General features: G+C 40.3%; 2 protein-coding genes across 7 annotated transcripts in view; one reads left to right on the forward strand and one right to left on the reverse strand.

Moving 5' to 3' along the window:
• Positions 1-5,432: 5,432 nt before the first annotated feature.
• Positions 5,433-26,531, reverse strand: CCDC59 (coiled-coil domain containing 59). Of its 4 annotated transcripts, none has more exons than XR_012585442.1 (6): positions 26,258-26,531; positions 24,844-25,069; positions 22,483-22,582; positions 19,735-19,917; positions 15,758-15,804; positions 5,433-6,435 (listed from the first exon to the last, which is right to left on the reverse strand). XR_012585442.1 is itself a non-coding variant. In XM_074574379.1 (5 exons), exons 1-4 carry the CDS (start codon positions 26,385-26,387, stop codon positions 19,756-19,758), a joined length of 618 nt encoding a protein of 205 aa, XP_074430480.1. In that variant the 5' UTR covers positions 26,388-26,531; the 3' UTR covers positions 13,162-15,804; positions 19,735-19,755. The 4 variants fall into 4 exon arrangements, 2 of the variants coding, with proteins under 2 accessions (XP_074430480.1, XP_074430472.1); XR_012585441.1 differs by lacking the exon at positions 5,433-6,435 and adding an exon at positions 13,162-15,560; XM_074574379.1 differs by lacking the exon at positions 5,433-6,435 and having other exon boundaries at positions 13,162-15,804.
• METTL25 (methyltransferase like 25) overlaps positions 26,508-27,831 on the forward strand; it is a 62,444-nt gene continuing 61,120 nt past the window's right edge. For 2 of the 3 annotated variants that reach the window (XR_012585436.1, XM_074574356.1), the window contains exon 1: positions 26,526-26,778. Coding sequence is in view for 2 of the 3 variants with exons in the window: in XM_074574356.1 (XP_074430457.1) it covers positions 26,526-26,778 (253 nt within the window). In the remaining variant the exon portion in view is untranslated. Of the gene's footprint in view, positions 26,779-27,831 lie in introns of all 3 variants that reach the window. The other variant, XM_074574340.1, reaches the window with a different exon arrangement.

Here is a 27,831-nt window from a genome sequence, read left to right on the forward strand (position 1 = left end):
CTCACCAAAAGAGAGGAAGTGTCAAGTATCATATAGTGGCACAGCAAGGTCTTTCAACAAAAAACACCCCCAAAACATTTAGTAAAGAGAAAAGGCTCATGCAAATGGCAGGAAGGTCTTGAGTAAAGCATCAGCAGAGGGATGTATGAGAGAACCAACACTTTCCCTTCTTCAGAAAAAAAAACAATACATGTTTCCCTGCAAGCAATCCCAGATTTCCCAGACTAATTTCCGATGTGATGAAGGACTCCTAGAGTGTATCCAGCTCTTCTTCCTTAGACGCTGTTCCTTATCATCCTCATGTGAATGCCCATAAATAAATCCTCCTACCTGGAAGTGATTCTCCCTGCTTCAGGTGACCTGAATGGCGTCTTCTCAGAAAATCCTGCATACTGTATCAGGGCAAAATGTTATTTTTGAAACCACTACATAAGTCAAAAGATGTAGCGAAAGGTCTGAAATACTGTCCTGACTCTTTATTTTCCCTCCTTCCTGAATGTGATTTGTAGGTGCTGGTTTCCAACCCTCAGCTGCTTCTGACCTGACTTTATCACCCAGACCCCAGTTGGGAGTAGGATTGGTCAATAGTAAGGACTGATTTCCAGCCCTCATCTGCTTCTGACTTGACTTTATCATCCAGACCCCAGTTGGGAGTAGGATTGGTCAATAGTAAGGACTGATTTCCAGCTTGTGACCCACACATTCACGATGTTCCATGAACTACTTCTAGGGAACTAACAAAATATGACTTAAAAAACCCCAGTGTCATATATTGTTGTGCAGCAATCTGTGTGTCTGGGTTTTTTTTTCTAAAGTATTCTATGCCATCACTGGAAAAATTCATGTAGTCCACAACTGGACACAAGAACACACTCCTCACACCCCCCATAATGCAACAGTAGGATTGTAATAAGTAAAAAATGATGACATTAGAGGATATAAATAACCTATACATATTATTTTTGACTGAACTTAGGCTTCATTTTACACTAGTATGAAATCCACTGGTGAATTTAAACACATGAAATAGTAAAATTAGAAACTACATAAGTATTGAGTTTCCTCTGTAGAAGTTCACAGTTTCTTTTTAGAACTGAGCTTTGTAAATGTTTTACTGACCTAGTGGTTGAATGCAGAGACACGTGTTTATTCAGACTATACATTTGTTAACAGTGCTTTGAAATGACATTTTGGCTTTCTATCAAGAAAATATTGTTTGGGATGTGCAAAGGAAACCTGGAACCATATGATTTCTGCTAAGATTGTACTTTATCATTTCTACAAAGGATACAAGAAAGTTTCATTCATCTCCCTCTAAAGTGAACTGCGAGCATCAAAACTAGGAGTTGTTGGAATTTATTTTCTTTCCAAAATGCCCTGAAATGCCCTTTGTGTGCTGCATGAAAGCAGCAGGTTCTACAAAATGCTTTCGTGTACCGTTGTCACACCACCAAACAGATTTGCCTTTCAAAGACATGGCCCTGGGTGCACATCCGAGGTGAGGCATTTGTTCCTCAACACCAGAGGGAAGGCGACTTATGCGTGTTACAGGCTGTACTACTTACTCCCTGTGCACTGATACTTGGTATTTCCAAGTAGAGGAAGAAGTCTCTAGCTGTGGTTATTTGAAAAGTGGGGAGTGTAGTGAGAAATCAGTGGCTTGACATGAATTGACCGCATTTTTCTTTGAGGTCATAAAAAGTTGTGTGTTCTCTATCACAGAGACAGCAAGATCTTGAGGCACTGTGTTGGTGTTACCATCCTCAGACACTAGCAAAAAGAAATAAAATATGCTCATCTGGAGATCTAGCAAGCTTGCCTTTACAGCTTGAAAATTACTGACACATGAAATTAAGGACTATGGTCCACAAGATCTATCAAGTCTTGAGATCAGATCTCTGAACTCTATCTTTTAAAAAAATGAAAGACTGCAATGGGGGCAAAGAAGGTTAACAAAAGAAACGGGGGGGGGGAGAAAATTTGTCATGCTGGAAACACAAGGTGAAAATCTGATTGCCTTTAATAGATCAAAATTTTACCCCAGTGATCAATTAAATACAATAAAGTTAATACAAGCTGCTTCAATTATGACTCATCATCGCACCTAAGTGTATGTCTATTTTTTAAATATTAAAGTACCTGAGTAATTTTACTACTACTTACTACCACTACTATGTCGTTATGACAGAAATTTATTTTTAGCAAAACAAACTGAAAAAAAACCCTGACGTTTTGTTATAGAACAGTTCTAGTGAGTTTAAAAATAATGGAATTATTTTTCGTTACTTTATTTTCTGGAAGACATCGTAACTGTTATACTATGTTAACATATAATGTGATAAACAAGATGCCGACTCCACAGGACATTGCTACCTAGTATGACTTTTACACTGTTGGAAATCTACCCATTACGAGTAATGGTCTGATTTTCCATTGAGACAACAGCCACTGCAGACTCCTCTCCTGGTACATGTGTCTGCAAAGAGGCGTGCAGGCGGATCCGGCAGTGGAGACTGGAGCCAGGGAGGTTACTTCACAGCACTGTTTTTTCAGTTTTGTTTTGGGGTTTTTTTTTGTTTGTTTTTTGGTTTGTTTTTTTTCGCGAGGATCAGACTGCGCACCAGTAAATTGCAAAGCTAAAATTGTAATAGGGATCGATTTCAAATGAGTCTGCTTCATCACTTAGAGATTTCTCTTCATTCCATGTTGAAAAAAGGCAGAGACCAAGAAAGCAGGCTGTGCTGATTGGAAGAGGAACATGAAGAAGCAGTTCAGTCTGGAAAAAGATGTATTGTTTTAAGGCTCTCTGGGGAAAATACTGTCGTGAAGCTCTGTGGGAAAGGACTATTTATAGGAAAAGTAGAAAAAAAGTTGGTGTTCCTTCTCTTTTGCCTTGGAAGCCAGTAAAACCCCAAATCAAGAAGCATAATCAAGATATTGACTTGGAAAGAACACTCTATTCACTCCAGAAAATTGGCCAGCTACCAGAAACATCACATAAGATTATTGGTTTCTTTTTCTGTTCCCCCGGGGCTAGCCTTTGTCTGACAGTTACTTGTCCTCAGAGACAGCCTAAGAAAAATTTCAAACTAGTTCTTCATATGATGGTGGAAAAGCAGAGTGGAAAAGCAGCATCTTCAGTCTTGAACATCAGTTTTCCTGATTTCCAGCAGAACAATTCCAGGCTATGATAAGCCCAGCTGAAGCAATCTTACCTCCAATTTTCAGGTAGTGAAACAATATATCCAGTATAGTATTAGAGGAAAAGGAAAAGCATCTGAACAACATTAGTATCGAGTACAGCGAAAAAAATAACAGCAGCCTTCAAAACAGATTGGCAAAGAAGGAGATCAAGTACTGTGGTGGTGCGGCCTCAACTCTACAGCAGTTTCTTAATATCTGTTTTAAAACTTCATTTCATCCCTCTGTGTAAAGAACGTGATTACTTCCCTGGAAATGATCATTCTTAAAACAGATTAATGACTGTATGGATCCAGGGTAAAAATCAGACAACGGAAAGCTTTTGGTATTTGCTGGGTATGTAACAACTTCACATTTTAAACAGCCACACACCCAAGCACACACACACACACGCACACACGTAGTGTCTTTTTAGTCTCTCTCTTTCTCTCTGCAGGTCAAATCTGCAGAGATGTGGAAGACTGTAGAACATGTAATGCTACAGATAATCCTAAAATACTCATATTCATTTTACGAAGGTACACTAGGAAAAAAGAGTCATTGCTACCTACTACTTAGCAATCATTCTGCTATTTAAAATGTTTTGGTAGAACAATCAGGATATAAATATATAATATCAGATTCAATTGCACCATGAATGGAAGAAAATGTGCATAATGTGCAGGCTGAATTGTGCTTCCATAAAGCATTTTGTAAACAGTGACGAATAACTGATATAACAGAAAACAGGAGAGTTGCTTATGATTTGCCCCATTCTCTTCTGCCGCCTGCTAATGGACTGGTTTTGCTGGATGCTGTCCAAAGAAAAAAGGACTGTCTACACCACGCAGGAGAGAGCAGTGCCAAGACAGCGTTGTTCCCACCTATCATGCTCATCCCTTAATATTGGCAAGTGGGAGAAGTTTACAGAAAGGCGTTGAGGTGGTGACTCGCTTACCCTCTCCCTGTTCAAACCGAGACCACCTTTCATGCTTCACATGACGGACGCTACACGGCCAGGTTGGGTGGGCCCTCTTCACCGTCCCTCACTCCAGCTCCGCATCAATTGCTACTTTACATTCTCAGGTATGGCTCTAGCCTACCTAGGGATTCCAACCACAAATAAGCATAATTATCCTGAGTGGGTGTCGAAGAAACCGCAGTCCCTAGAACTTTTGTCCCTAGAACAATTCCCTAGAACAATTCAGTGGTCTATCAGGACTGTGTTTTCAAAAACCATCTGGAACGAAACCTGACATTTAAAAAAACACTCACCGTTACATAAAATATTCCCTGTTGTACATACACAGTGTTGTTAGAACACTGTTAGAGCTCCAGCAAACAAAATAATCCCTTCAATTATGCTTTTCCCCAGGAACTTTTCCACGGTGTGTAAGTAATTGTACTGAGGTATTTGTCAATCAAATTATGTAAACAAGCTCTTGGTGATGAGTTCACTTGGAAAACATCCATTTACCCACAAAACTCATGAGAAAAATCGAATTTGTAAGTTGCCGCAATTTATGTATAATATATATTTTTTGTCTCAGGGGAAGAACAGCCAGGAAAAAATCTGCATGAATGCACAAGGGCGCTTTATCTGCTAAATATCTGGATTGGCTTCATTCATTGTTAATCTACAAGATAAAAGTAGCGGATATCCTAAACAAGCTATCTAGTTATTTTACAACCTTATGTTATAATAATCTTATAATATTTTGCTAGAATTGAAAGATCCCTGAATAGCAAGTGCATGCCAGGGTAGTACTGCATCTTTGGAAGCATTATAAGGATACTGCTTCCTCAGTAGGTATTTTGCACATAACAAATACAATCAAGTCATAATCATTGGAACTAAGCTACAAAAATTTGTAACACTGTGATCTAACTCATCATCTGTCAGAATGAAGGACAAGACCTAATATTACTGAGATGAATGAAATTATTTCCAAAATAATTATATAAGATTCTTAGAATAATCTTGCTACAGTAGATAACATTGGTTTTAAAATCTTCAGTGGAAAGGCCTCTTTTTCCCCCCCTAGATACCATACATTTAGGGCTCTCCAGGGCGACATAGTGGATTGTAGAAAACAGTAAAAAATACTCTTGAAAATATTCTTGTACTTCAGGATTCTTAGGTGTTACAAGTCTAACAGCTATTACTGCTTTTATGTGGAGCATCACTGCCTCTTTTATGATGCTCATTATTTTCAGTAATACTAAATGAGCTGAATTTATGCACATAAATTAGTACTTCTACATTTTCATTTTTATTACATGTATACATCACAGAGTTGTACAGATTAATAAAAAAAATCCTTTTTATGTTCAAGAGAGCAGAAAAAGAGGTAGTGAGATGAATATCAATAAGAAATTTTAGAAAATCAATAGAGGAAATTAAAGGATAAAAAGGAAGCTCTATAGCTGTCAGTAAGGAAAATAAAACTAATCTAAGGTCTATTTAGGACAAAAGGAATACTACCAATGCTATTTCAGGAACAAAAAAAAATCATAAAGGGCCCAAATTTTCAATAAATTTTCCTACTGACTACCTGGGGAAAAAGCAAAATGAGATACACATTGCGTATTTCCCAATAAAAAAATGATTACTAAACAGGTTACTACTTGGGTAAAAAGCTGCTGGATGACTGCATTCAGAGGGTCACGTGATGCCACCTGGAGCTGGTGACAAGTGGAGTACCCCAAAGCTCTGTCCTGGGACTTGTCATGTCTAACATCTTTATTAGTGACCTGGACACCAAAATGGGATACCAACTGTCACGTTTGAAAGCAGGGCTGCAATTCAGACCCAGGCAGGCTGGACAAATGGGCAATGAAGAACGTTAGGGGCAAGGACAAATGAGAGTCCTGGACGTGGGCTGGAAGAACCTGATACCACACCATATGGTCCACTCCTGAACTTGAGGGCAGAGCACCTTGACGTGGATGAAAATGCTGCTTCCACAATCCAGAGTGACTTCAAGCAACAAAAAATTCCCAGTCTTTTTGTAATTTACACTGGGCTGTGAAAAGCAGCAGCAGATTAGAACCAGTAATACAATTAATTTAATTCTGCAGAGGAATGAACTCCTGCCCAGGTTTCCCTGGGTCAGTGCACAGGCTCCTTCTCCATAAACCCATCCAAAGGCTGCCCCCACTCTCCCCCGTGGACCGGGCATCCAAGACTCAGCTCTCACGTGGCACAGCAGAATAACCTGGGCGCAGACTGCTGTGAAAGTGCTGTGAGAAGGTCTGTAAAGAGACAGAAAAGATAAAAGTCTCACCCAGGGGTAGGACTGTTGAGACAGCATCATTAGTAGCTCAAAGATACAAGAGAGAAAACACCAGCATGGAAAAGCTTAAAGTCCTAATGGGAAAAAAAGCAGGGAGGTGAGACAGGCTGGTCTGTTCGGTTGGTCACTAGCTGTGAAGCATTGGCTCAAAATGTCAGTGTCATGCAGCTGGTGGCAGACGGCAACTTGAAGCATAGAGGATGTGTGGTGGCGTCCAACCCTTCCCCCTTCTGACTGATGCCAGCCTCTCAGCAAAGATTCCTCATACCAGACGTGGTGGGCGCACTGATGCTTAGACTAACAGCTCATTAACTCCTAGCTATCTCCTGTATGTTAACCAATAAATTTTCACTTTGTACTTTAAAGGGCCATATATCCTGACTGCAGACTGCCTTTGTGCCTGGCTGAAGACGTCCGAGTCAACCAAGCCAAAGAAGAGCCATAACAGCCCTGCAGCAGCACAGCAGTCACTTGGGTTAACCTTGGGGCACTGACTTGTCTCACAGATGGGTCAATATTTACCAAGACTCCACTTACTAATTGGAATTCCTCTGGAGACCTTCTCCAAGCATTTTCTAGGAAGAAAGAGCACAGAATAGGCATCTAGAGACAAAATTATGAAGTCTGACCTTGTGGTACTTGTGCCTCCGTTAACTAGAGCTGACTATGAGGATATTTGTCAAGCCTCTAACTAGGTCTCATTTGACTTTGTTTTTTCTTCCCACACAGTTCCACAGAGAAGACCTCATATAAAATTACTTTGAGATATATCAACAGAGGAACAGCCAGTGGCAGACGTCACTATTATTACCGCCGACAGATAGAGGTCCTGGGCTGAAACCGTGTCCAAGGCTCAGGAAAACAGATTAGGCAGAGATTAGCAAATCCCAGCACCTCACAGCGCTTCATTAAAAATCCCTGTGTGCATGCATGAAATGGATGTCGGCAGGCTTGCTTCTGGCCCTCCACCCCTAGTTCTGCCTGCGAGGTCACCAGCCCAGTTGAAAACTCCTCCAGCTGAACCACTGCAGGGGGATGCAGGCACACCCTCTGCGTCCTTTCAGGTTGGTCCCCAGCAGCAGAGGCTCGCCTGGCTAAGAGCATTTGAGCTGCCTGTGACACTGGGGCCACCAGAACTTGCAGCCACAAGCTGGCAGCACCCGCGGGAGACAGCTGAGCCCAGGGAAGCTGTGGAGCTGTGATTAGCTTCTGCTGCCGCGCTCAGTTTCTGTGGCAAGAAGAGCTGTTTGTTGATACTATTAGCTGGGCAGCAAGTTCATACGAGAAATTGAGGGGTTGTGGCCAAGTCTCTTATTGAGCGTGGGATAAGGGTATAACGTAGTGGAAAACAAGGTGTTGTGCAGCCTACAATAGCTTGCAGAACAGTTAGCCTTGCTCAGCTTTGGTGCCCCTATTCAGAGAAAAATATTGATAAACTGGCAATTAGCTCTCAGAAGAGCCAAAAATTTATATACTCAATACTGCAAGACTTCTGGATTTCCTTCTATGTAGATTAGGAAGAGTAGTTACACATGTAACTGTCACAGTATTTTTCATCTAACTGGCAAAGCTAAAGCCGGATATGGCCAAAACTGTAACTGGACAGCATACAATTAAAAATAAGAGACACGTCTGAGCAGCTCACAAAAGTTTTCCATCCCCTAATGCCAGAAATAATTTCAAATTATGATCAGTGGGTTTTAAGGCAGGTGTGCCCAACTTCAATTAGGAGTCAAGTCTTACAGACTTCATTAAACAAATCTACCAGGTTTTGATCTTAATGTCCCTTCCTTTTTTTTTCACTTATTAATCTATGAATTGCCGTCTCCCGATGAAATTCAGCTCCATGCCTCCCCCCTGTGGGCTTTTCTTAACCAAGAACAAAAAGAGCCCCTGAAAAGTGCTCGCACACATGCAGTACCAGTGGAGGCATGGGTGCTGCAAATTATTTCTTTCCATCTTTTCTGCAGAGTGGCTCAGCTGAAACGTAAACAGGTATTTGATACTACCTTCTGAAGCTACATAACCACAAATGTGAGATGTTTAAAAATGTTTTTAAATTATCTTCATAATATGCTTGCTGTTGCTATAGAAACAGTCATTGGGAAACATCCAAATCCAGTTGCCACCAGGGAAAACTTAAATTTCAGAGTGGGTTGGGTTTTTTTTAAATCTAAAAAACTGAAATTAGCTTCAAGTTTTAAAATAAATAAAAAATAGATTACAACAGTGGCTTTTGGTAATAAATAACCCTTTGCTTTGTAGTACTTGTTTTCAACACTAAACTAAGGAAAAGTATTTTCTAAATTTTTTTTCCCAATTGAGATTATTTAGCTACTTGCAATGGCATCCCTGTTATAAGCTGAAAGTAATATCCTGGATATATACCCTAAAAAGCTTATAAAAAAAATAAGTTATGTAGATGTGAACTTCTCTTAATTTACATGAGTTATTTCATTACATGTATGCACTGGATTTGTAAAACAGTGGTTCATCCGAACTTGTGTTCTGAATATTGTTTACATTAAGAAACACGCATAGAATCATGGAAGGGTTTGGGTTAAAAGCGACCTTAAAAATCATCTAGTTCCAACCCCCCTGCCCTGGGCAGGGACACTTCCCATGAGACCAGGCTGCTCAAAGCCCCAGTTCTCCCACTTGTCTGTGCCTTCCATCCCTTTCTTTTCCATTGGGCCCTCAACTTTACTGTGTCACTTCCCTTAAAAAACGTAGGTTTATGAGGAAGTGCATTCTTAATACATCAATGAAGAAAACACAGTTTAGGGACACACTTTTGTCCCAAGCCACGAAGACCAAGATCTCATCCTCCACACTGCTAAGAGAAGTAGAAAATACATTTCTCTGACCCCCCATCACTTTAACAACGGCATCTTCCTTACAGCTAATACCAAAACCACTCCAGAATAAATCTCTTCTTTCACATACAATAGCCCTGCTACAATCTGCGAAGAACTGTTTACGATTTATTAATGCTACCATAGAACTGAAGCTAAAAGACAATGAAATTAAAGGATAATGAAAAGCTTTTCAGTCTGTAATTAATCTGCAACTGTTAACAGATGCAAAAGGCTGCAGTGTTCGGTACAAATTAGATTTGGGTGGAGTAGGAATAATACCCCAAACATATTAGATAATAATTCAAACTGCAAACATCTCGTACACTAGTGATCTACTCTGACATTTTTTAGAGCACAGGTCAAAGAATCATTTCTGTATCAAGTTCATAATTCTCAGGAGACTACACCTTTTTGAGAGACATCTAATGCAAACTGACTGACAGAGATGCTTCTGGATATTCCTGCTTTTTGGGTTGGTTTTTTGTTGTTTCGTTTTGTGGTGTTGTGGGCTGTCTACAGCTGTCTAAGGTCAGAGATAGCTTATTTTCACACTTGCCAAATGACATTCTCCGGAAATACAGAAATACGAGTCTTACCTGCACACTATAGTTTCAGGTTAAGCTCACTTCTGATTACTTTTTTTTCCTTTTCAGTCATGAATTTTTCTTTAAATAATAGATATTCAAACTTCACCATACCCGTGTTTTTATTTTGCGAATCCAAATCCAAGGAAGGTGATGATTTATTGTGAAAGAGTCTACAATACAGCCCAAGAATCTTCAGAAAGTTAAAAATATTTAAAAACTAAGGCTGCTACTACGAAAGTTGTGCCTGTATATTATTTTTTGCAAAGTACTTCTACCTTTCAGAACCAAGAAATTTGGGAAACAGTCTTCATTTCCATCATATACAGAGAATATAGAGCGTGTAGGCCCACCTTCTATTCAAAAAACCTTAGGATTTCAGCAGTTGTGAAGGGTGAGGGTATGAGCAATATTCAGAATTTACTTGAAATATAAAACTTTCATTAAAAATTCCTCCTGCGTGCTATTTATTGCCCGTGCTAGCTCAGGTTTTCCACAGAAATATGCTTAATTGTGACATCTTCTGACAACGCACTCAAAAATCGTGTGTTTCAGAAAGCTTCCAGCATGGTACTGCTCTTAATGTGCCTGCCAAATACCACGTCACTGCTCTTTTGCTTTTATGGTTCAGTCAGGTGTGAGGTAATGAAAAGCACACTGCCAGAAATATATACAAATCATGAGACTTAGGTTCCAACTCAAGGAAAAAAGAAAACGAACAACATAAGAGGGCAGAAGATGGACGAGGTAGCCTTTTATTTTCCTTTTTAGTTTCTCTTATTTTGTACGATTAACTTCAAGCTGATTTAAGATGAAGCCCATTCCTAAGTGTGCTTTTTCTGAGCAGAGATGGGAAGTGAGGATGTAGGCTGGAGCCCACTTATGCAGCTGAAAATTTGACAATTTACAGAATCATAGAATGGTTTGGGTTGGAAGGGACCTTAAAGATCATCTAGTTCCAACCTCCCTGCCATGGCCAGGGACACCTCCCACTAGACCAGGTTACTCAGAGCCCCATCTAACCTGGTCTTGAACACCTCCAGGGAAGGGGAATCCACAAGTTCTCTGGAGAACCTGTTCCAGTGCCTCACCACCCTCACAGTAAACAATTTCTTCCTAATATCTAACCTAATCTCTCCTCTTTCAGTTTAAAACCGTTACCCGTCATCCTATCACTCCACTCCCTGATAAAGAGTCCTTCCCCATCTTTCCTGTAGCCCCCCTTCAGGTACTGGAAGGCTGCTATAAGGTCTCACTGGAGCCTTCTCTTCTCCAGGCTGAACAACCCCAACTCTCTCAGCCTGTCCTCATAGCATAGGTGCTCCAGCCCTTTGATCATCATCGTGGCCCTCCTCTGGACCTGTTCCAATAGGTCCATGTCCTTCTTGTGTTCAGGACTCCAGACCTGGACGCAGTACTCCAGGTGGGGTCTCGGCAGAGCAGAGTAGAGGGGCAGAATCACCTCCCTCGACCTGCTGGCCACACTTCTCTTGATGCAGCCCAGGATGTGGTTGGCTTTCTGGACTGCAAGGGCACATTGATGGCTCATGTTAAGCTACTCATCCACCAACAGCCCCAAGTCCTTCTCCTCAGGGCTGGTCTCAACTTGCTCTACTACCAAGTACGATACAGGAGTGGAAGATGTTCCTGTGTATGTTGTAACTGTGTTTTGTCCTCTTTGCACACTCCCAATGAAAATATTTGTTAAATACAAAGCACTTGCCATTTTTGGCATGATTTATTGCTCTCAGCGCAAATGCAATTTATCAGTGTACCTCCACACATTATGTCCGTGCATTAAAGAACAGACTGCCTTCAGAGCAGAATACTGTAAAAAAGGATGGAGAAGGAACAGCTAATACACTTGCATGTTCAGAAAGTGAATTTACCACAGAATGATGTATATAATTGGTTTTAAATTAATGCTGATGACAGCAATCACTACCACCTGGACAAGATGACATACCTTAAAAATCGAAAATGACCATTTTAAGGAATTGCCTGCAAATCAGACCAGTGCCTACAGATCCCTATGTGTGGGTATGGATGTGTAATTTATATCCCCTTTCCTTCGCTTTAATCTTGAGCACAGTGTATATAAAATACTTATTCGTTTTTTTCAAATCTGCAGTGCAATTCAACACATTGACACCTATACGACAATCATAAAAATCACACTTTGAATAAATTGATATTTTAATATATATTGGTTTATCAACCACTAAATGTATTTTAATGCATGCCAGATTATTTTAAGAGGAACTCTACCTCATTACACCTAAGGTACCAGTTTTATTTATGCTATCTGTAAGGAAAAAAGATGGAAAAAAAAAACCCAAAATGAAATAAGTAGCAGAAAAAAACATAAATATCAGTACAAATTGTGACACGGCATGAAATCATGCTTCTTACACCTATAATTTCTACAGACGGGCCATTATTTGGAGGAATCAAAACAGCATAAAAAAGAGTTTTCACTGCATTGTCTTTGGAGAATGAAATGTATATGCTATACTCAAAAGCAGAAATTACATTACAGCATATTTCTCTGAGATGACAAAAACACACATTAATGATTATAGTGGAACATAAAATATCATATATTACAGCTTTATATCTGAGAGGAGACGTCCTACCTCCAGCAGATATATGCTCTGTGATCCCAAGTGCAGAATGTTGTGGGTTTTTTAGCTGTCATCAGAAAATAAGATGCAAACTGGAAAAGGACGCTACTGCACTTACGAAAAATAAGCTTGGTTGTAATTTATTAACAGACAGGGTTATTAAATATTTGGTGTTAGTGGACGTTTTGTATCCAGTAGTGTTGTCTGATGAAGTTTGATAACCCAATGTTTTCATGTAACTCTCAAACACCCAGCAGCCTGGATGCAGACTCGAATACTCTGTTGCCAACCATCACGGATGCTGAGCAAGCTCATTTTCTGCCATGTATGTAAACATGCAGTAAAGCTTCTAGAAGCTTCAAATGCTCAATATCTGCACAGATCAGCTGTAAAGCTTCCTGCCATAAATCTGATGAGCCTGGGCCAGATCAGACATACTGTGTATGCACTGAATGCAGAGTTTGTATGTGCACAGTAAATCCTAAATGCTGAGACCAGATGAATTTCCTGCCAATGAGCCAGCCATCTGTGGAGGGCAGCTACTTCCATTCCTCCCTGGAAAATCCTCAACAAAAATATAGCAGTCCTGTCATCAGGGAGCAAACCCAAAACTGGCGTAGGTAGGAACCATAAATTATATCAGCCTGAAGACTGTTTTAATTATAAAGACTCAATTGGTGGACGCAGCTCTTGGGGAAAGGACATTAAACAGTGCCAGCCTGAGTGGTCTGGTGGATACCACTACGTACAAAACTACAACCGGCCCTTGAACACAAGAACAAATTAAAAAACTCATTCTTAAGTATTCAACTTAGGATTCTATTCTGAAAAAAAAAGGTGTATTTTTTTATTTTACCTTATATTTGATCTAACTTAATTGGACAATAAAAACTGCACCATACTGTTGTTTTTGAGACCTCCCGTGGTGTCAAATCTTCAGTGCACAAGACTACTACATTACAGCCACTCCTGTACTCCTACGTCTCAACACTTGTACTGTTTATGGGTATTACAGAACAATTAGCATCCATACCTGCATTTATTTCCATAATGCTTTTATTTGCTCACCGCTTCCCAAATTATTAGTGACAGCTACTTCAAAGTGAAATCCTGCTGGCAGCTAGAGAAGCACGACTCCTATTCATACCCATGTTGTAGTTTCTGTCATCCTCAGCAATGTCTGAAATCACTTCTGATTAAGCAGATTAATCCCTTTCTGTCCACTTCTGTGGACTTCCCAACTAAGAACACGAGTTGTATGATTTCATCACACAGGGCACATTTACTAATAAAATTTCTAGCTACTGCATAGGTCTCAGGAAGAAATGGGCTTAGTCACTAAAGTCACAATAAATAGAAGCACATGACCTAAATGAAAAGGTCATACTCCAACTACTAATCTCTAGAACTCTCCTTAATCCCCTGTGATATTTGAACATAACTGATAAAAGCAGTCATCATGCTAAAAAGTACATAAAAGAACCAGTTAGCTGTAGCCTGCTGTTACTTTTGACTTCAGGTTTCCAGTAACGCAGAGGAAAACAAACTACATGAGTTGGTAAAATAACTTTATCTAGATGAACTTATCATTTCTCTTAGCACCGTCCTTGTAGCTAGATATCTACATTCAATGCTGTGTATATATGTAACAAATAGTACTACTCTTTTTTTTGTTGTTGTTTCAAAATAAATTGTTGCTTAGATTAGAAGGACACCTTAAAACACCGTATCAGCTCTCATAACCTGGCAACAATCAAGGGTCAAAACCAGAGGTGTTTGTTTCTCATTCCGTCCCAAAGAACAGCATTTATGCAGCGGGAAGCACACCAATGGGGTGTGCTTTAGCCCGCTCTGCACCTCATAAGCAGTTTGGTGCAGCACAGCTGTAACCATTTAATCTGCAGATCCATGATTCCGGCCCCAGAGCACCCACTGCAAGCAGAAACCAGGGACTCTCCTTGGGGAAACACACCTTTCTGCTCGTAGCACTTGGCATTTCATAACACAAATCGTCTCACGGCAGTTAGCAGACAAAATAAAGTTATATATTTTTGCATATAGATAGTTTAAATTTATGTGCCACTTCATATCATCTAGTGAGCGAGTGTGGACTGAATAGGTCAGTAAAACATTAAGCTAGCTTAGTTTATTTTTATAATGTGTATTTTCTTTTTTAAATTGCAAAGTGGGATCCTCAAACATAGTTTGTCAACAGACATAATGTGTTTCCTCAACTGGGTTGATATCAAGATATTACAAAAATAAATACAAATGTGGGTGGGAAAACGTATAAATAAACCTAGACTTGAAAATAACGATCCAAATTGCTAGCAATTAAAAACTGCATAGAAGACAACAAAGTTCGTGACAAACCTATATACAAAAGGTAGAACAACCAGCATGTTGTAGGTCCAGTTACACAGCAGCTTTATGAATGGAGCAACAGTTATTTTACTAAGAGTTCAGAATGAACTACTTTAGAATTTTTTTCACATTCCATAAAGGTTTTCTTTAGAGGAAAATCAGCAAGCGAGCTGCATGGCACTCAGTTCGTTATCAGCTATCCACTCCGCACTTTCCAAAAGGCATGCACGAGTTAGTAAAAATTCTATGGAAACGTATTTCGGAGCTCTGTCCTGCCCTCGCTGATTTTACTAAATGAAGTGCCCTTCCATTTTTCTTATGGTCACAACACTTCTGTCCATTAATCCATTTAGAACTGCTTCTAAACTCTTTGATTAATAATTTAAAACAATACTTTGTGAAAGCAGAAATAAGACACTAAGATTACAATCAGGTTTTTAACTTCATGTTCTTTATCTAATTCTTCGTACAGGCATAGGCATAATTTATCAGACTGTAAAGATAAAAAAATCCAAAGTCTACATTGTCCCACATTTCCAAAGCCTTAGTACCTTAACAGATGAAAGTTTTTGTTTTATTTTTTTGTGCTGATTTGAGGTAGATCATCTGTCGTTCGCTTCAGTGGCCAGTCCAGCCCAAACCATGACATTTCTCCTATTAGCAGTAAAAAAAAAATAAATCTTTTGAGATGGGTACAGGGTGAGAAAGTCCCTGTACTGTCAAAGCCAGCTTAATGAGATGGTCCATTTAAGTTACTATTATGATTTCACAAGAAGTTATCTGCAAAAGGAGCAAGGGAAGCGTCACATTCTGTTCCCCAGAACCAAAAAGAGAAAATGAATGTATTGTACCTGATGCTTTCTTCCCTCCTTTATTTCTGATTCACAGCTTCACCGGTCTATAATGAAAGGAAAAAAGAGATGTCTGAAGTTGCCTGCATTCACTGACTATCCAACTTAAAGAATAAAATTTCAAACTGTGCAGCCCTATCCCTTCCACTTCACCCTACTCAGAAGATGTACCATAAAGACATAACGACTTGAGATCTGCAGGCTTTCAGAGAATAGAAAACAAACTGCTAGAGAAAAGTTGAGTGTGTGACTAGAAAAACAGAATGGCAACACGACTTATGCTCCTCTTCTTCACATTTCAACATCTTCACTATAGATTCAGAGCAAAGTTTAATAAAAAACAGTACAAGTTTAACTTCTCATATGTTTCAAATTAAAAGACACAGTTGAAAGCAGCAGCTTTTACAGGCAGCCTCCATAAACTCACATCATTGCTACTGGACTATTTTCCTAGTGATCGCCAGATCAGAAAAAGCAATTAGATCTTTGAGACCTTCCTCAAAACATTCCTTCCTTCCATTCTCCACACTTTTCTCCTCCATAAAAAGATGGGTCAGTGGACACAGTACTACTCCGCAAATGACAGCGAAGGTTCCATTCCCTTCTCTGCCTGTATGACCCTGAGCCACCCAGCGCCACCACTGCTGTATCGCTGCCTTCCAGAATTAATTTCAGAGGCCTGACAGTGCAGGAGCATGGGCTCAGGAAGCAGCTGAGACACTGGACTGCGGCAGCTTCTCATGACTGTCCTGGGCAGTGCTACTTCATGGTAATCAGCAAAGGACAGGGTGAGGAAAAGCCTAATTTTAACTTCTTCCTTTACTAACTGGTACACCACGAATTAACTTCTGGTGGAAAGAAAGGTCTCTGAGTCTGTGAGAAGCTGGATTTAGTCACAGCCCCTTTTTATCTCCGAATCAAGTAAAACCATGGAGGAGAGAAAACGATGGGGAGGAATGACAGAAACTCCCTCTCCTCCCTGAAACCAGCAACGCTGGGGCTAAGGGCAGATACCGCACTGGTTTTTGATTAAGTCCTCTGTCTGATCAGGTTATCTGAAGCACTGGGGGGACAGGGAGGCATTTTCAGCTGCCTCTTCAGGAAAATCAGATAAAACTGGCCTGTTTCACATTAGCTATCACCAAGAACAAGCAGATAAAAAGATAACATAAAAAGACTAACGAGAAGGACAACAATTAAAGTTAGAATGAGGTAAGATTAAATTTGAATGACCAGTACTGTGCAACAGATACTCTGAACCCTGAATTTCTCTCAAAATTCTAATTCCTAAACAAAAACAGAAACTAACACAAGTAAGAAAAATGGAGATTTCTTTTTAGAGCAGAATTCTGTTCTTTTCCACCAATCAACAGCTGAGACTTCTTGTTGCTAAGGAGGAATGAAAAAAAAAAGCGGGGGGGTAATTAACTTACTAGCTCATATTACCTAGCCTATTCTCCAGGAAGAAATCAAGCATATGGAATATTTTGATAGTTAAGCTTTCACTCAGTTTAACACAAGAGAAAAAAAATCTGGATTTCAAATGCATCATTCAAACTTCAACCAAAAGCGCTACATCTAAACACCGTATGTAAAAGTGGACTGGTATTTGGACTGTATACCAGTATCTATAGCGACACCAGTAATCCAGGATGGCCTGGTCTAAGACTGGTCTAATCCTGGAATTACTGGTCTAAAACTTAAGGTTTTCCGAAATCTTTCCAGACAGCTGACATTATGGCAAACATCAGCCCAGTAGGTACATAAGTGAACTGATGGCAACTGAGAAGACATCTTTTTAAGATGACAATTCAGAATACCTGTGTTTAACGTTTCCTTAGCCAAAGGATGACAGAGTAGCAGGCACGTGCAAACAAAAAAATGGAAGAATTTTAACCATGAATTCACAAGTTACATAAATGTAATATTTTAAGTCTTTTGCACTACTGAAAAAAAGAAAAACCTAATAATTGCAACTAGTTGGGTTCGCATTTTTTAAAATACAAGCTGACAGCTTAGAATGACAAGAATCAAAACAGACTGTGTATCTTAAAACTTGCCTTCCCACTTTCTGGGCACTTGGCAGATTTCTGCTCTTTAATGTTTCAGCATGAAGCCACACAAAATTGGTAACTACAGCAATTATCAGCAAAAAATATAGAAGGAAAAGTATAGAACAGAATAAGCATGTCAAATTTACACTCCCTTTCTCTCCCGAAACGGATATGTCCATTTCAAGAAAAGCTCACACATTTTCTGCTGGTGCACTACCTTATCACTTGTGTTCAGTTCTTCCTAAATGACATCACAGCACAAGGATTGAAAGCCTTGCAAAAAGTGTAACAAGCTGAGGTTGAAAAAGCCTCAGGATACTGACACAAGAAACATTTTAGACAACTCCTAAACTTTTCCTCATTTAACAGCACTTGTCATACAATTCAAAACTACTTTTCCCATGTATTTTAAATAAGGATTTTTTTGCAGTTGACATCAACTTCTAAATGATATATAGTAAACAGTTTAATACTGTAATATGGTAAACATAATGCAATTCTTACAGAGCACGTCCTGAGAAATTTATTCTAAGACATTCCTTACTTTGATGGCTAAATAGTATTTACTATATGCCGAAAAAAACCTCTGTATTATTTCTTGGCTGCCAAAGTAGACTGAGATAAAGGCAGAACTATAATAGTATTCTCCTGTATAAACTTAAGGAAAATAGTTAACTTGCTTTATTGCAGACTTATTAGTCTTACTAACAATTCTTTCATTTTATTAGGCCAAAGATCACTAGGCTGAGTGAGGAGAGGCTGAGGGAGCTGGGCATATTTAGCTTGGGGAAGAGAAGGCGGAGGGGAGACCTCATTGCCCTCTACAACTACCTGACAGGAGGTTGGAGAGAGGTGGGTGTTGGCCTCTTCTCCCAAGTGTATGACAGGACCAGAGGAAATGGTCTGAAGTTGCGGCAGAGGAGGTTTAGGTTAGATATTAGGAAGAATTACTTTACTGAAAGAGTGGTCAGGCACCAGAACAGCCTGCCCAGGGAGGTGGTTGAGTCACCATCCCTAGAGGTGTTTAAGAAACGTCTAGATGTGGCACTTCAGGGCATGCTCTAGTGGCAGAGATTGTAGGTTGTTTGTTTGTGGGGTTGGTTTTTTTTTTGGTGTGTGTACGGTTGGACTTGATGATCTCAAAGGTCCTTTCCAACCATGAAGATTCTATGATTCTACGATTCTAATTGCATCTCCAAATCAAGATTTAAGAGAGTTCTTTTTCCTACAGCATTCCAAAGAACCAAGATTAGAAACTTGATATACTCAGCATACCAAAACCTCCACCCATCTACCTGAGCTGTCATAGCTAGAAAATCATACTTAGTTTATGAACAAAATAAACCACCAAAGTATAAATCACCAAGCACAAAGTATATGTTAAGTCTACATGATCTTTACGTTCAAACCATTTTTGGACCTTTGGTAAGTTTTATTCTTTGTGGAGAATGAGAATAGCCATCCAAGTATAGTTTATGTTTTGTGTTTTCATGTGCCAAATCCTATCCAACAGCACACAAAACACACTCTGAGCCTTGGCAGTTCATGAGATATCAGTTATGTCACACATATCATTTTACTCAGGTAAGCATAATTTTAGTTGTCACAATTGCAGGAGATGTTCGAGGTAGAAAACAAAAGCTTTACACTATGTAGATCCTGTTCAGATGGTACTAGGCTCTGATGATTGGAATTCAGGATATTACATAGCTAACAGAATTTAAGTTTAGAAATATAGACCATTTATTTTCATGGTATCAGATCTCTCTCTCTCAGCACAGAATACGTATTTTCAGGATGAATATCCTCCAGTACTGGACAGATGAGACAAATCAAGACGATGACAAAAGTCATACAGAAGGAAAAAGACATTACGTATTAAAAGTAATTTAATACAATGTCCATAGGTAACTCAAAACCTACAATTAAGATGTATGCAGAAGTTTATGTATTTTGCTGTATTTTCTGAAGAAGAAACTCCATCTGTAAGTTTAGATTTGGCTGTCCTTTTTTTGTCTTCTTACACAATATTTTATAGGCTTCCATTTTCTTTTGTTTGTACAACCGTTGAGCTTCTTCTCTTTGTTGTTTTCTTTTTTCTGCTTCCTGAAATTAAACAGACATGGTTATGAAATAATTACACACCTTTTACAATTATGAATCTATGTATAAGCAATAACATTTATTTTTGTAATATACTGGCAATTAGCTATTGTACTGAGACTAGAAACACCATTACTCTTTCAGTGCATACTGCAATCAAAACATATTATATTGCCTAAAGCTTCAAGAGAAGAGCCAAATTTTCTTCTGTAGAACACCCTACGATAAGGTTTGTCGCTAAAATATCTACTACTTGCTTTCTGTGAAATGAGATCCTTGACTTTTCTCCTTAAATGACAAAATGTCAAAAATTTCCCTCTTTCTTCCCTTGAGTGCAAGAGAGACAGTCTGATCTAGTGGCCCCCATGTTAAGTGTCTTGCCAATCCAGATATGCTAGGATACTGGACACATCTGCATGGAAACGGCAGATAGGATACGGAAGTTGGGTAGGTTTCTGATACTAGGACAGCACCACAAGCAGCATTACCTAGGGCAACTTAATCAAAACCAAGCTATTAGTGACCTGTCCTCTTTGAAGCAACACAGATTGCCATCTTTACTGAGGAAAAAAAAAAAACAAAACACTAACCAAATTTTCAACTGTACAAACTTTCCACGTTGAGGGGACAGCACACATGCAACCAAAACACCAATGGAGGCACTTACACTATATGGATAATCATCATATTACGTTCAGCTTTTATCAAACAGCTTACAGCCCCTTCTCTAGTGTTGTAGTTTTAGTATTTTGGGCAAACATCCACAACAAGCAAGCTAACTAGCTTCAGTCCTACCAAAATATGCAAGACATCACAAATCAGACTGAAGGACTGCTGCAGTCCATTTAGATGATTTCTTCCCATAAACCTTATTCTTTGAAATGCAGTGCCATGCTGACCACAAAGGCAGATGTTTCTGCAGACTGCCCAAACACATGATAATTTATCAATGATGTTTTTGTTTTCCATGGCATAGATAGCTTCTTTGATGTACAAAAATTAGTAAGAATGCTCTGTGAAGTAGAATATAAAATTAACAGGAAATAACCCAAGAAAATATTTCTAAATAGAAATCTAAGACGCTTCGGGGGGAAAAAAAAAACTGCAAAGATAACACCTCTCCATTCCGAATGCTTCATTTATTTTACTGTAACAATGATTAATATCATTCATTTCTTTTTTCTTTTAAACCAGAGAAGCATCAACTCTAAGTTACCTGTAATTCACTTCCTATCTAATAATTTTACTGCTGTTCAGCATACTGTTGTAAACAACATCCATTTTAGCTACCAATCTAATGCTTACTTAAAGCAAGAACATTCATCTTACTTAGGCAGTTGTTACTTACATTTGTATTTTTTCTGATCTCTACTACATCTTAGCTTTTTTACATAGTGTGCAGGCCAAAACTGTGCCTTTAAGCTTATTTCTTTTCACAAAGTAAAGAATAGCAAATCCAGTGTTTGCTAACATATACGAGTGTGAAGTATGTGATCATCAATACCAGTATTCCACATAAATCATTACTGTTACTGTGGCACTTAGCTACTGTTTGTTTTGCCTAAATATCTTGAATAATACCAAAAATGCTAACACCTCCCCTCAAGCAACTCTAATCTGTTGCTCAAAGAAAATCTGCAGCCTTGCTGGAGTTTTGTCTGTTCCTGTTTCCTCTAAATAAGATGGTCATAACATTCATTTCTTTTAGCATGATCTGTATCTAACATTCCAAAAAACAGCTCTCAGCTGAACAACCGTGTAACTCACCCTGAATCATGGATCATAAAAAAAAAACCCTGCACAAAACTACTCTAATTTTCAATACAGTTAAACTGAAGAAATAATACGTTTTATCCAGCTATATATTTATGTAATATTTATACAGTAAATTACTGAAATTTAGTTTATCAGCAGCAAGTTACACAACTTCTACATTGTTACAATATGTGCCATTTTACAGTGCAATGAACAATGTACTGGGAGAGAACAAAAATAGTTAAATAAGGATGTCTCAAATTAGTAACCTAACTGAGTTATTCAACAATGACAATATTAAGATACATCCTTAAGAATAAGTCCCATTAAATTAGAACAGGAGAAAAAATTACTAAAGATTCTGACCATGGATACTATTGAATTGTTTCACCGTTGGTCAAAGCACATAAAAAGGTAAAATGAAGACTGCGTTATGGTAATACCATAAGAAATAGGATGGATATTTCATTTTTTACCACAAGGTGATGGTATTGTTATTACTTCCCTTCTACAATATTTAGGAGGTCTAGCATAATCCACTGGAATATGCAGATCAAGTTCTACATTTTTCTGACATTAACAGAATCCTGCTAATAGCAACTGCAAGACAAAAATAGTAAGAACAAAGAGAATGATAACTTTGAACACCCGCATGCCTGAATATTACTCTCAAGTTGAAAAAGACTGAAAGAATACCAATACTTGTGTTCCTCTCCTGTGGTCCTATTTGGGTTCAGATGGAAGACTGACAGGTAGAAATGGATTAACTCAGTCTTTGTCTACAATCAAGAAAGATCTCTGTTTAAGATTTACCTCTTTCTTCCTGGCACGCTCAGCCTTTATTTTCTCATACTCTTCTTTTGCCTTCTGATTGGATGTTTTCCTCTTAAATTTCCCTTCAGTAGTAACTGACCTGTAAGAAAAAGTACCTGTACTTCAGATATGGACTATTACCAAGCAGACATAACCATATATCCCACAGCTACTGCAGAATGAGAGCACAGCATTCCACTCTTTCACTCTTTTCTTGCGTATTTACAGCGGGGGATTAGAAATACAGATTTCAGAAGGATTATCCTTCTGCATTGATACCTATTTGCACCACTCTGACACGATAACCAAAACCATTACACGTAAAGTAATGAGCAGCTTGCATGAAATCACAGCAAACTAAAGGCCTCCAGTGCCAAGAGTACCAAAGACTAGATGCACACAACTTTCAGTAACACATATACCTTATCTGCTGGATCTTCACATGGATGATGTTTCATGAAATTTAAAGAATGCCTAAAAGATGGGGTTTTTTTACCCCATCATAAGAGCTCTTCAGTGCTAGAAAAACTGAATGCACTAGCTTAGAGCTGTATTATCTCTTTCTAGTTCCGACATATGGATGCAACTGGAGAGATACGAGGACAGCCAGCTGTTAGCAGACTGCCTGCCAGAGAAGTCAGGCTGACATGGCAAGGTGAAAAAGCACAGTAGTAACAATGCCTTTCCAAAAGTTTCTTCTTGAAGGAGCTGGCATATTATTGCCCTTAATGTTCTAAAATTATGAACTGAAATTATGTTCCTTCCAAATTTCAGTATTAAAAAACTGCCCAGGTATCATTCACCAAAGAAAATAGTACAACAAAACCAGTGTCATTTGTCTGGCATTTACTATCAGAAAAAATGAGTGAATTTTTCTGGTTATTTAGTTCTAAATTATAGTTTTTTCTGATTCGTGATAAAGCCATTACATAAACAGTGTGGTACTGGAGACATTTCACACTTGAAAAATATAAGCCTTGCTAGATATTTAATGACTGTTCACAGAATAAGTTTTTGATTACTCTATTACTCACACTACACAAAGTTGAAAACTAGCCATCATCATCTACAAGATTTCAGACAGACAACCAAAAAGTAAAGAGAAGGTATTTGCTCATACTTGAAAGTATGAAAATAGAAAGAAAGAAATAATTTAGAAATGTAGATACCACCACTCTCTTCTGGAGAAAAAAAAAATAAAAATCTTTGCTTTATTCTCACCTCCACCTTGTGGCAATACTGTGTAATGACACCTCATCGTCTCAAGTACAAAGCTACTTAATTGCAATATATGCTAAAAATAGAACTACCTAACCAAAGTCTAATTTTACATTCCACAGAAAAATGAAATTTACCTAACATGCTCTATGCATCACACCACCTCACAGATTAACAGTCACATTTTTGCAGAATTATTAATTCTGGTTTACAATCACAATGACCATAGTTCAAACAAAATTAAAAAACCCTCTGCTTTAAAGAAAGGTGCTAAAGAAACCCTCAGTGGTATTTCAGACATCCCCACGAATTAACTGCCTGTTCCAGACAAAACTCTACCCGTCTGCCACTGCTGGGCTTAGATACGACTGCCTTTCCCCCTCTCCCAAGCATTCTTCCCAGGAAAGAAGATACACCTTGGAATTCAAAAACTTATGACACTCCTTGTACTGAGGACAAAAGGGCATTATCTCAATGACTGCATTTGAATGCTGTTTAAAAACACTGCCATGATAGCATTAGACCTGACTGATTATGCTTTTCATTTTACTGACATACCTAACCGAGATTTCAGGGGGAATTACTGTCACACAAGGGAAAAAACGGTTTACGTTGTCTGGCCATCTGTTAGCCAGCAAGTGAGAAACTCCACTGACTAGCAGAAAACCAATGCAATATGAAGAAGATAACTTATCAAACTGGGAACAGAAAGATAATGCAAAAGTCACTTTCAAAAGTGACATTCATTTAAAAATACTGAGACTCAGTTCAAAGGAAAACTCTGTAGACTCAAAACCACACTACCTGAAAAACAGGCTCTTATCTTTGTAGATACTGTAAGAAATTGGCCAAACACCGCTCTTGGGCTGAACCTTATCCTTAAAGCACAACGGTAACTGCCATATTATTTCTGTGGAATCAAGCCCTAAACATCATCAATCGTGCTTTCCGATTCTGATGCAAACACAGCAAAGCTGTGTGTTTAAATTTTCAAGCAATTAGGAAAAACAGTTAAGACCTAATGGCATTTTTTAAGTAAAACAAATCACCATACTGACATCCATGTAAAGTGTAAGATCTAAAAATATTTCTCTAATGATGCAAACAATTACTTGTTTTTAGAGACATATTTAAAAAACTTACTCTACTGCTTTATTAAGTTTTTCTTCTGATAAAACTGAATCATCTGGAGGCCTGCGACGTTTCTTAAGCATTTTTTCTTCCTCGGCTAGGTAAAGATGTTTCAAGTGCTCTGGATAGGTATCAGTAAACTGATCATCCTGTTGTGAATGGACCTTTCTTCTCTTTTTCAATAATTTCCTGTATTGCCTCTCAACCTTTTGTTTTCTCCGAAATGCAAATCCTCGTCCTGAAAACGTAAGAAAAAGGGAGTTAAAAACATCTGCACTGAAACAGTACCAAACAATTCAATTGTTGCCAGGACCATTTATTTCCAAAATAGAAAAACCCCACTATTTGTGCTAATTTCAATAAGGACCAGGCAAAAATTCAAGGAAAAAACACTGTTATAAATCTGTTCCCTACTGTGGCATTGTAACTTGTACAGATTTACTGAAAATTATCACCTAAACCCTTGAGAGAACATGCCACTTCAAAAGTATTATTTAATGCACACTCAACGTTATACACCTTTGCCGATACTTTTTGAATACAGTGAAAAGATGTATTAACATTTCACTTTTCTCACACTTTTGACAGCTTTATAAGCAACATCAAAGTAGATTCCAAAACAGTTTCATAATCTCAAGATGACAATGATAACAGTAATACTCGCTGCCTTAAGTGGTCTGCAGCTGCAATGCCACAGGAAAAAAAAAGGTCACTAAATCACTGTATGAATATTCCACTATATCTTTTCACAGAAATAGCATTTTTATTGCTGCTACTTTCTTCCAACACCTGTTCTGGAAGAGCTTTTCTACAACTTCAAAAGTACGCTACATCATAGAATGATTTAGTCTTAAAGGAAACATCAGATAGGGGCTATTTTAGTCTCCATCATTTTATAACCACTTATCAATCTTAAGTTAAACGTGTTTTTTTTTTCTCCTACGTTAATATGTTCTTTTTTATTTCCCGTATTGCCTCTCAATCTTTTGTTTTCTCCAAAATGCAAATCCTCGTCCTGAAAACATAAGGACGATATGAAAACATCAGAGAAACCTGAAAGTGAGTCCTAAAACAGAGAGCCACCACTACCCGGCCGCAGCTCACCACCGAAGAGCCGGCTCTGCAATCCCGGGGTCCGGGAGCTGCGGCTCTCACAGGCCGCCCCCAACCAGCCTTGCTGCCACCGGCCCCGGGGAGCTCCCCTGCCCGATGACGGGGTTTGACCACCCCTGAGGCAGCGGGCGAGGACGGGTCCTCGGCCTCCGCGAAGGCAGGCCTGGCCCCGGCCGGAGGCACGGAGAGAGGCCAAGAGGCGCGACCAGCGCGGCCGGGCCGGGCCTCCCTCGGCGCCGTCCCTCCCGCCATGACACCACCTCAGGGCGGCCGGGGGCCAGTGCGGGCTGCCCCCTGTCCCGCCCCGGCTCACCCTCCTGGACGCTGCCTACGACGCCGCGCTGCCAGACGGGCCTCCACACCCGCTTTCGGCGGGGACCGCGGGCCGCAGCGCGCCCATTTTCCCCCGCCGGTCCCGTCCCGCCGCGCCGCGCCGCCGCCATCACCCTCCCGGCACCGCGCAGGGAGACGACGTCACCGGGCTGCGCCGCCGCCACTCGGCGCTCGATTCACCCCGCCTGCCGTAGCCTACGGTGGCGGCGGAGGGCAGCCCCGACGAGACGAGCGCCGTCCACCCGGCCATGTCGCGGCCTCCGGGGGCGCTGCCCCCTCAGCTGTCGCCGGCGGCGGCGGCGGAGGCGCTGGGGCGCGCGGCGCGGTTCCTGGAGCGCGCGCTGGCGCTGTGCCGCGCGCAGGCGGTGGAGCTGTACACGCGCGGGCTGTGGGACCGGCTGGTGGCGCCACCCCCCGCCGCCGTCCTGCGGGCCCTGCGCGCCGCCGGGCCCCTGGCCCCGCGGCGCTCCCTGGCGGAGGCCGCCGGAGCGGCGGCGTGGGGTGAGTCCGGGCGGAGCTGGGGGGGGGGGCCCGGCGGGAGGCGCCGCTGAGGGACCTTCACCGGGGAGGGGCTGAGGGAGGTGCGGCGGCCCGCCGGTGGGCTCGGCAGTGGGTCTCCCTTGTCGGCCGCTTCTGGTGGCACCCCTTCTTTCTCGCTCGTTGCCCTCCGGTCTGTGATCAGAATTATTGTCCTTGCTTTAATAAAACAGGAGAATTTCCCCCCACTCCGCCCAGCCGCTTTCTTTTTCCGACGGCTTCACCCGCTGCCTTCCTGCCGCCGGTCCCATCCTGTTGGGCCATTTGAAGCCATTCTCGTGGCCCTCTTTGCCCCAGCAGCGCACAGCTCGGGCAGGGCAGCTTGGCACCGTCAGGGTTCAGATGAAGCACAGCCGAGGTGGGAGGAATTGCGCTTTGGGAGGGTCTCGGTAGTGACAGTTGCCATGCTGGTCTCATTTTACAAACTGCATCCTCTTCGTTTAGAAATGAATTGAAACTCCCGACTGTCAGGCTCCTTCGCTCTGACTAATTTCTGAAGAACAGAAGTAAAATGAATCAAAACCCAAAACCCTCCACGTGAGTGGAAAGATATAACAGTTAAAAGTCCTCCAAATGTTGAAACTTTGGAAATGTGGAAGACAGCTGGAAAAGGCTTAAACACTGCTTTCCTATATATCTCTAATAATGAGTGTCTGGCAAAGGAAGACAGAAAGCAGTTTTATTTCTGACAAGACCTATTTAAGAAGCACTTCATATTTTTAGTAATTTTCAAGTAACTCAAGAGGAGGCCAACTATGAAACTGTATTACTGAATTTACTGCAGGAAAGTAGAAGGGAAGCATACCAGTAATACGCTTTCAGGCAAAGCACAGAAATGAAGATAAAGCATCTGAAAGGTATGGTATTTGGGGGGGATGGAGCCCCAGCAAAGAGATCAGTTTCAAAACTAAGGTAAAAGCTTTGACAAAGAACGTAGCCGAGAAAAACCTGCATCATGCCAAAGCCTATTCGGTGTAGATAGCTCTCACCCAGCATTAGCTCTGAAATGCTATGTGA

This window comes from Larus michahellis, chromosome 1 (genome assembly GCF_964199755.1).
Source record: "Larus michahellis chromosome 1, bLarMic1.1, whole genome shotgun sequence".
In the NCBI taxonomy this organism is placed as follows: Eukaryota; Metazoa; Chordata; class Aves; order Charadriiformes; family Laridae; genus Larus; species Larus michahellis.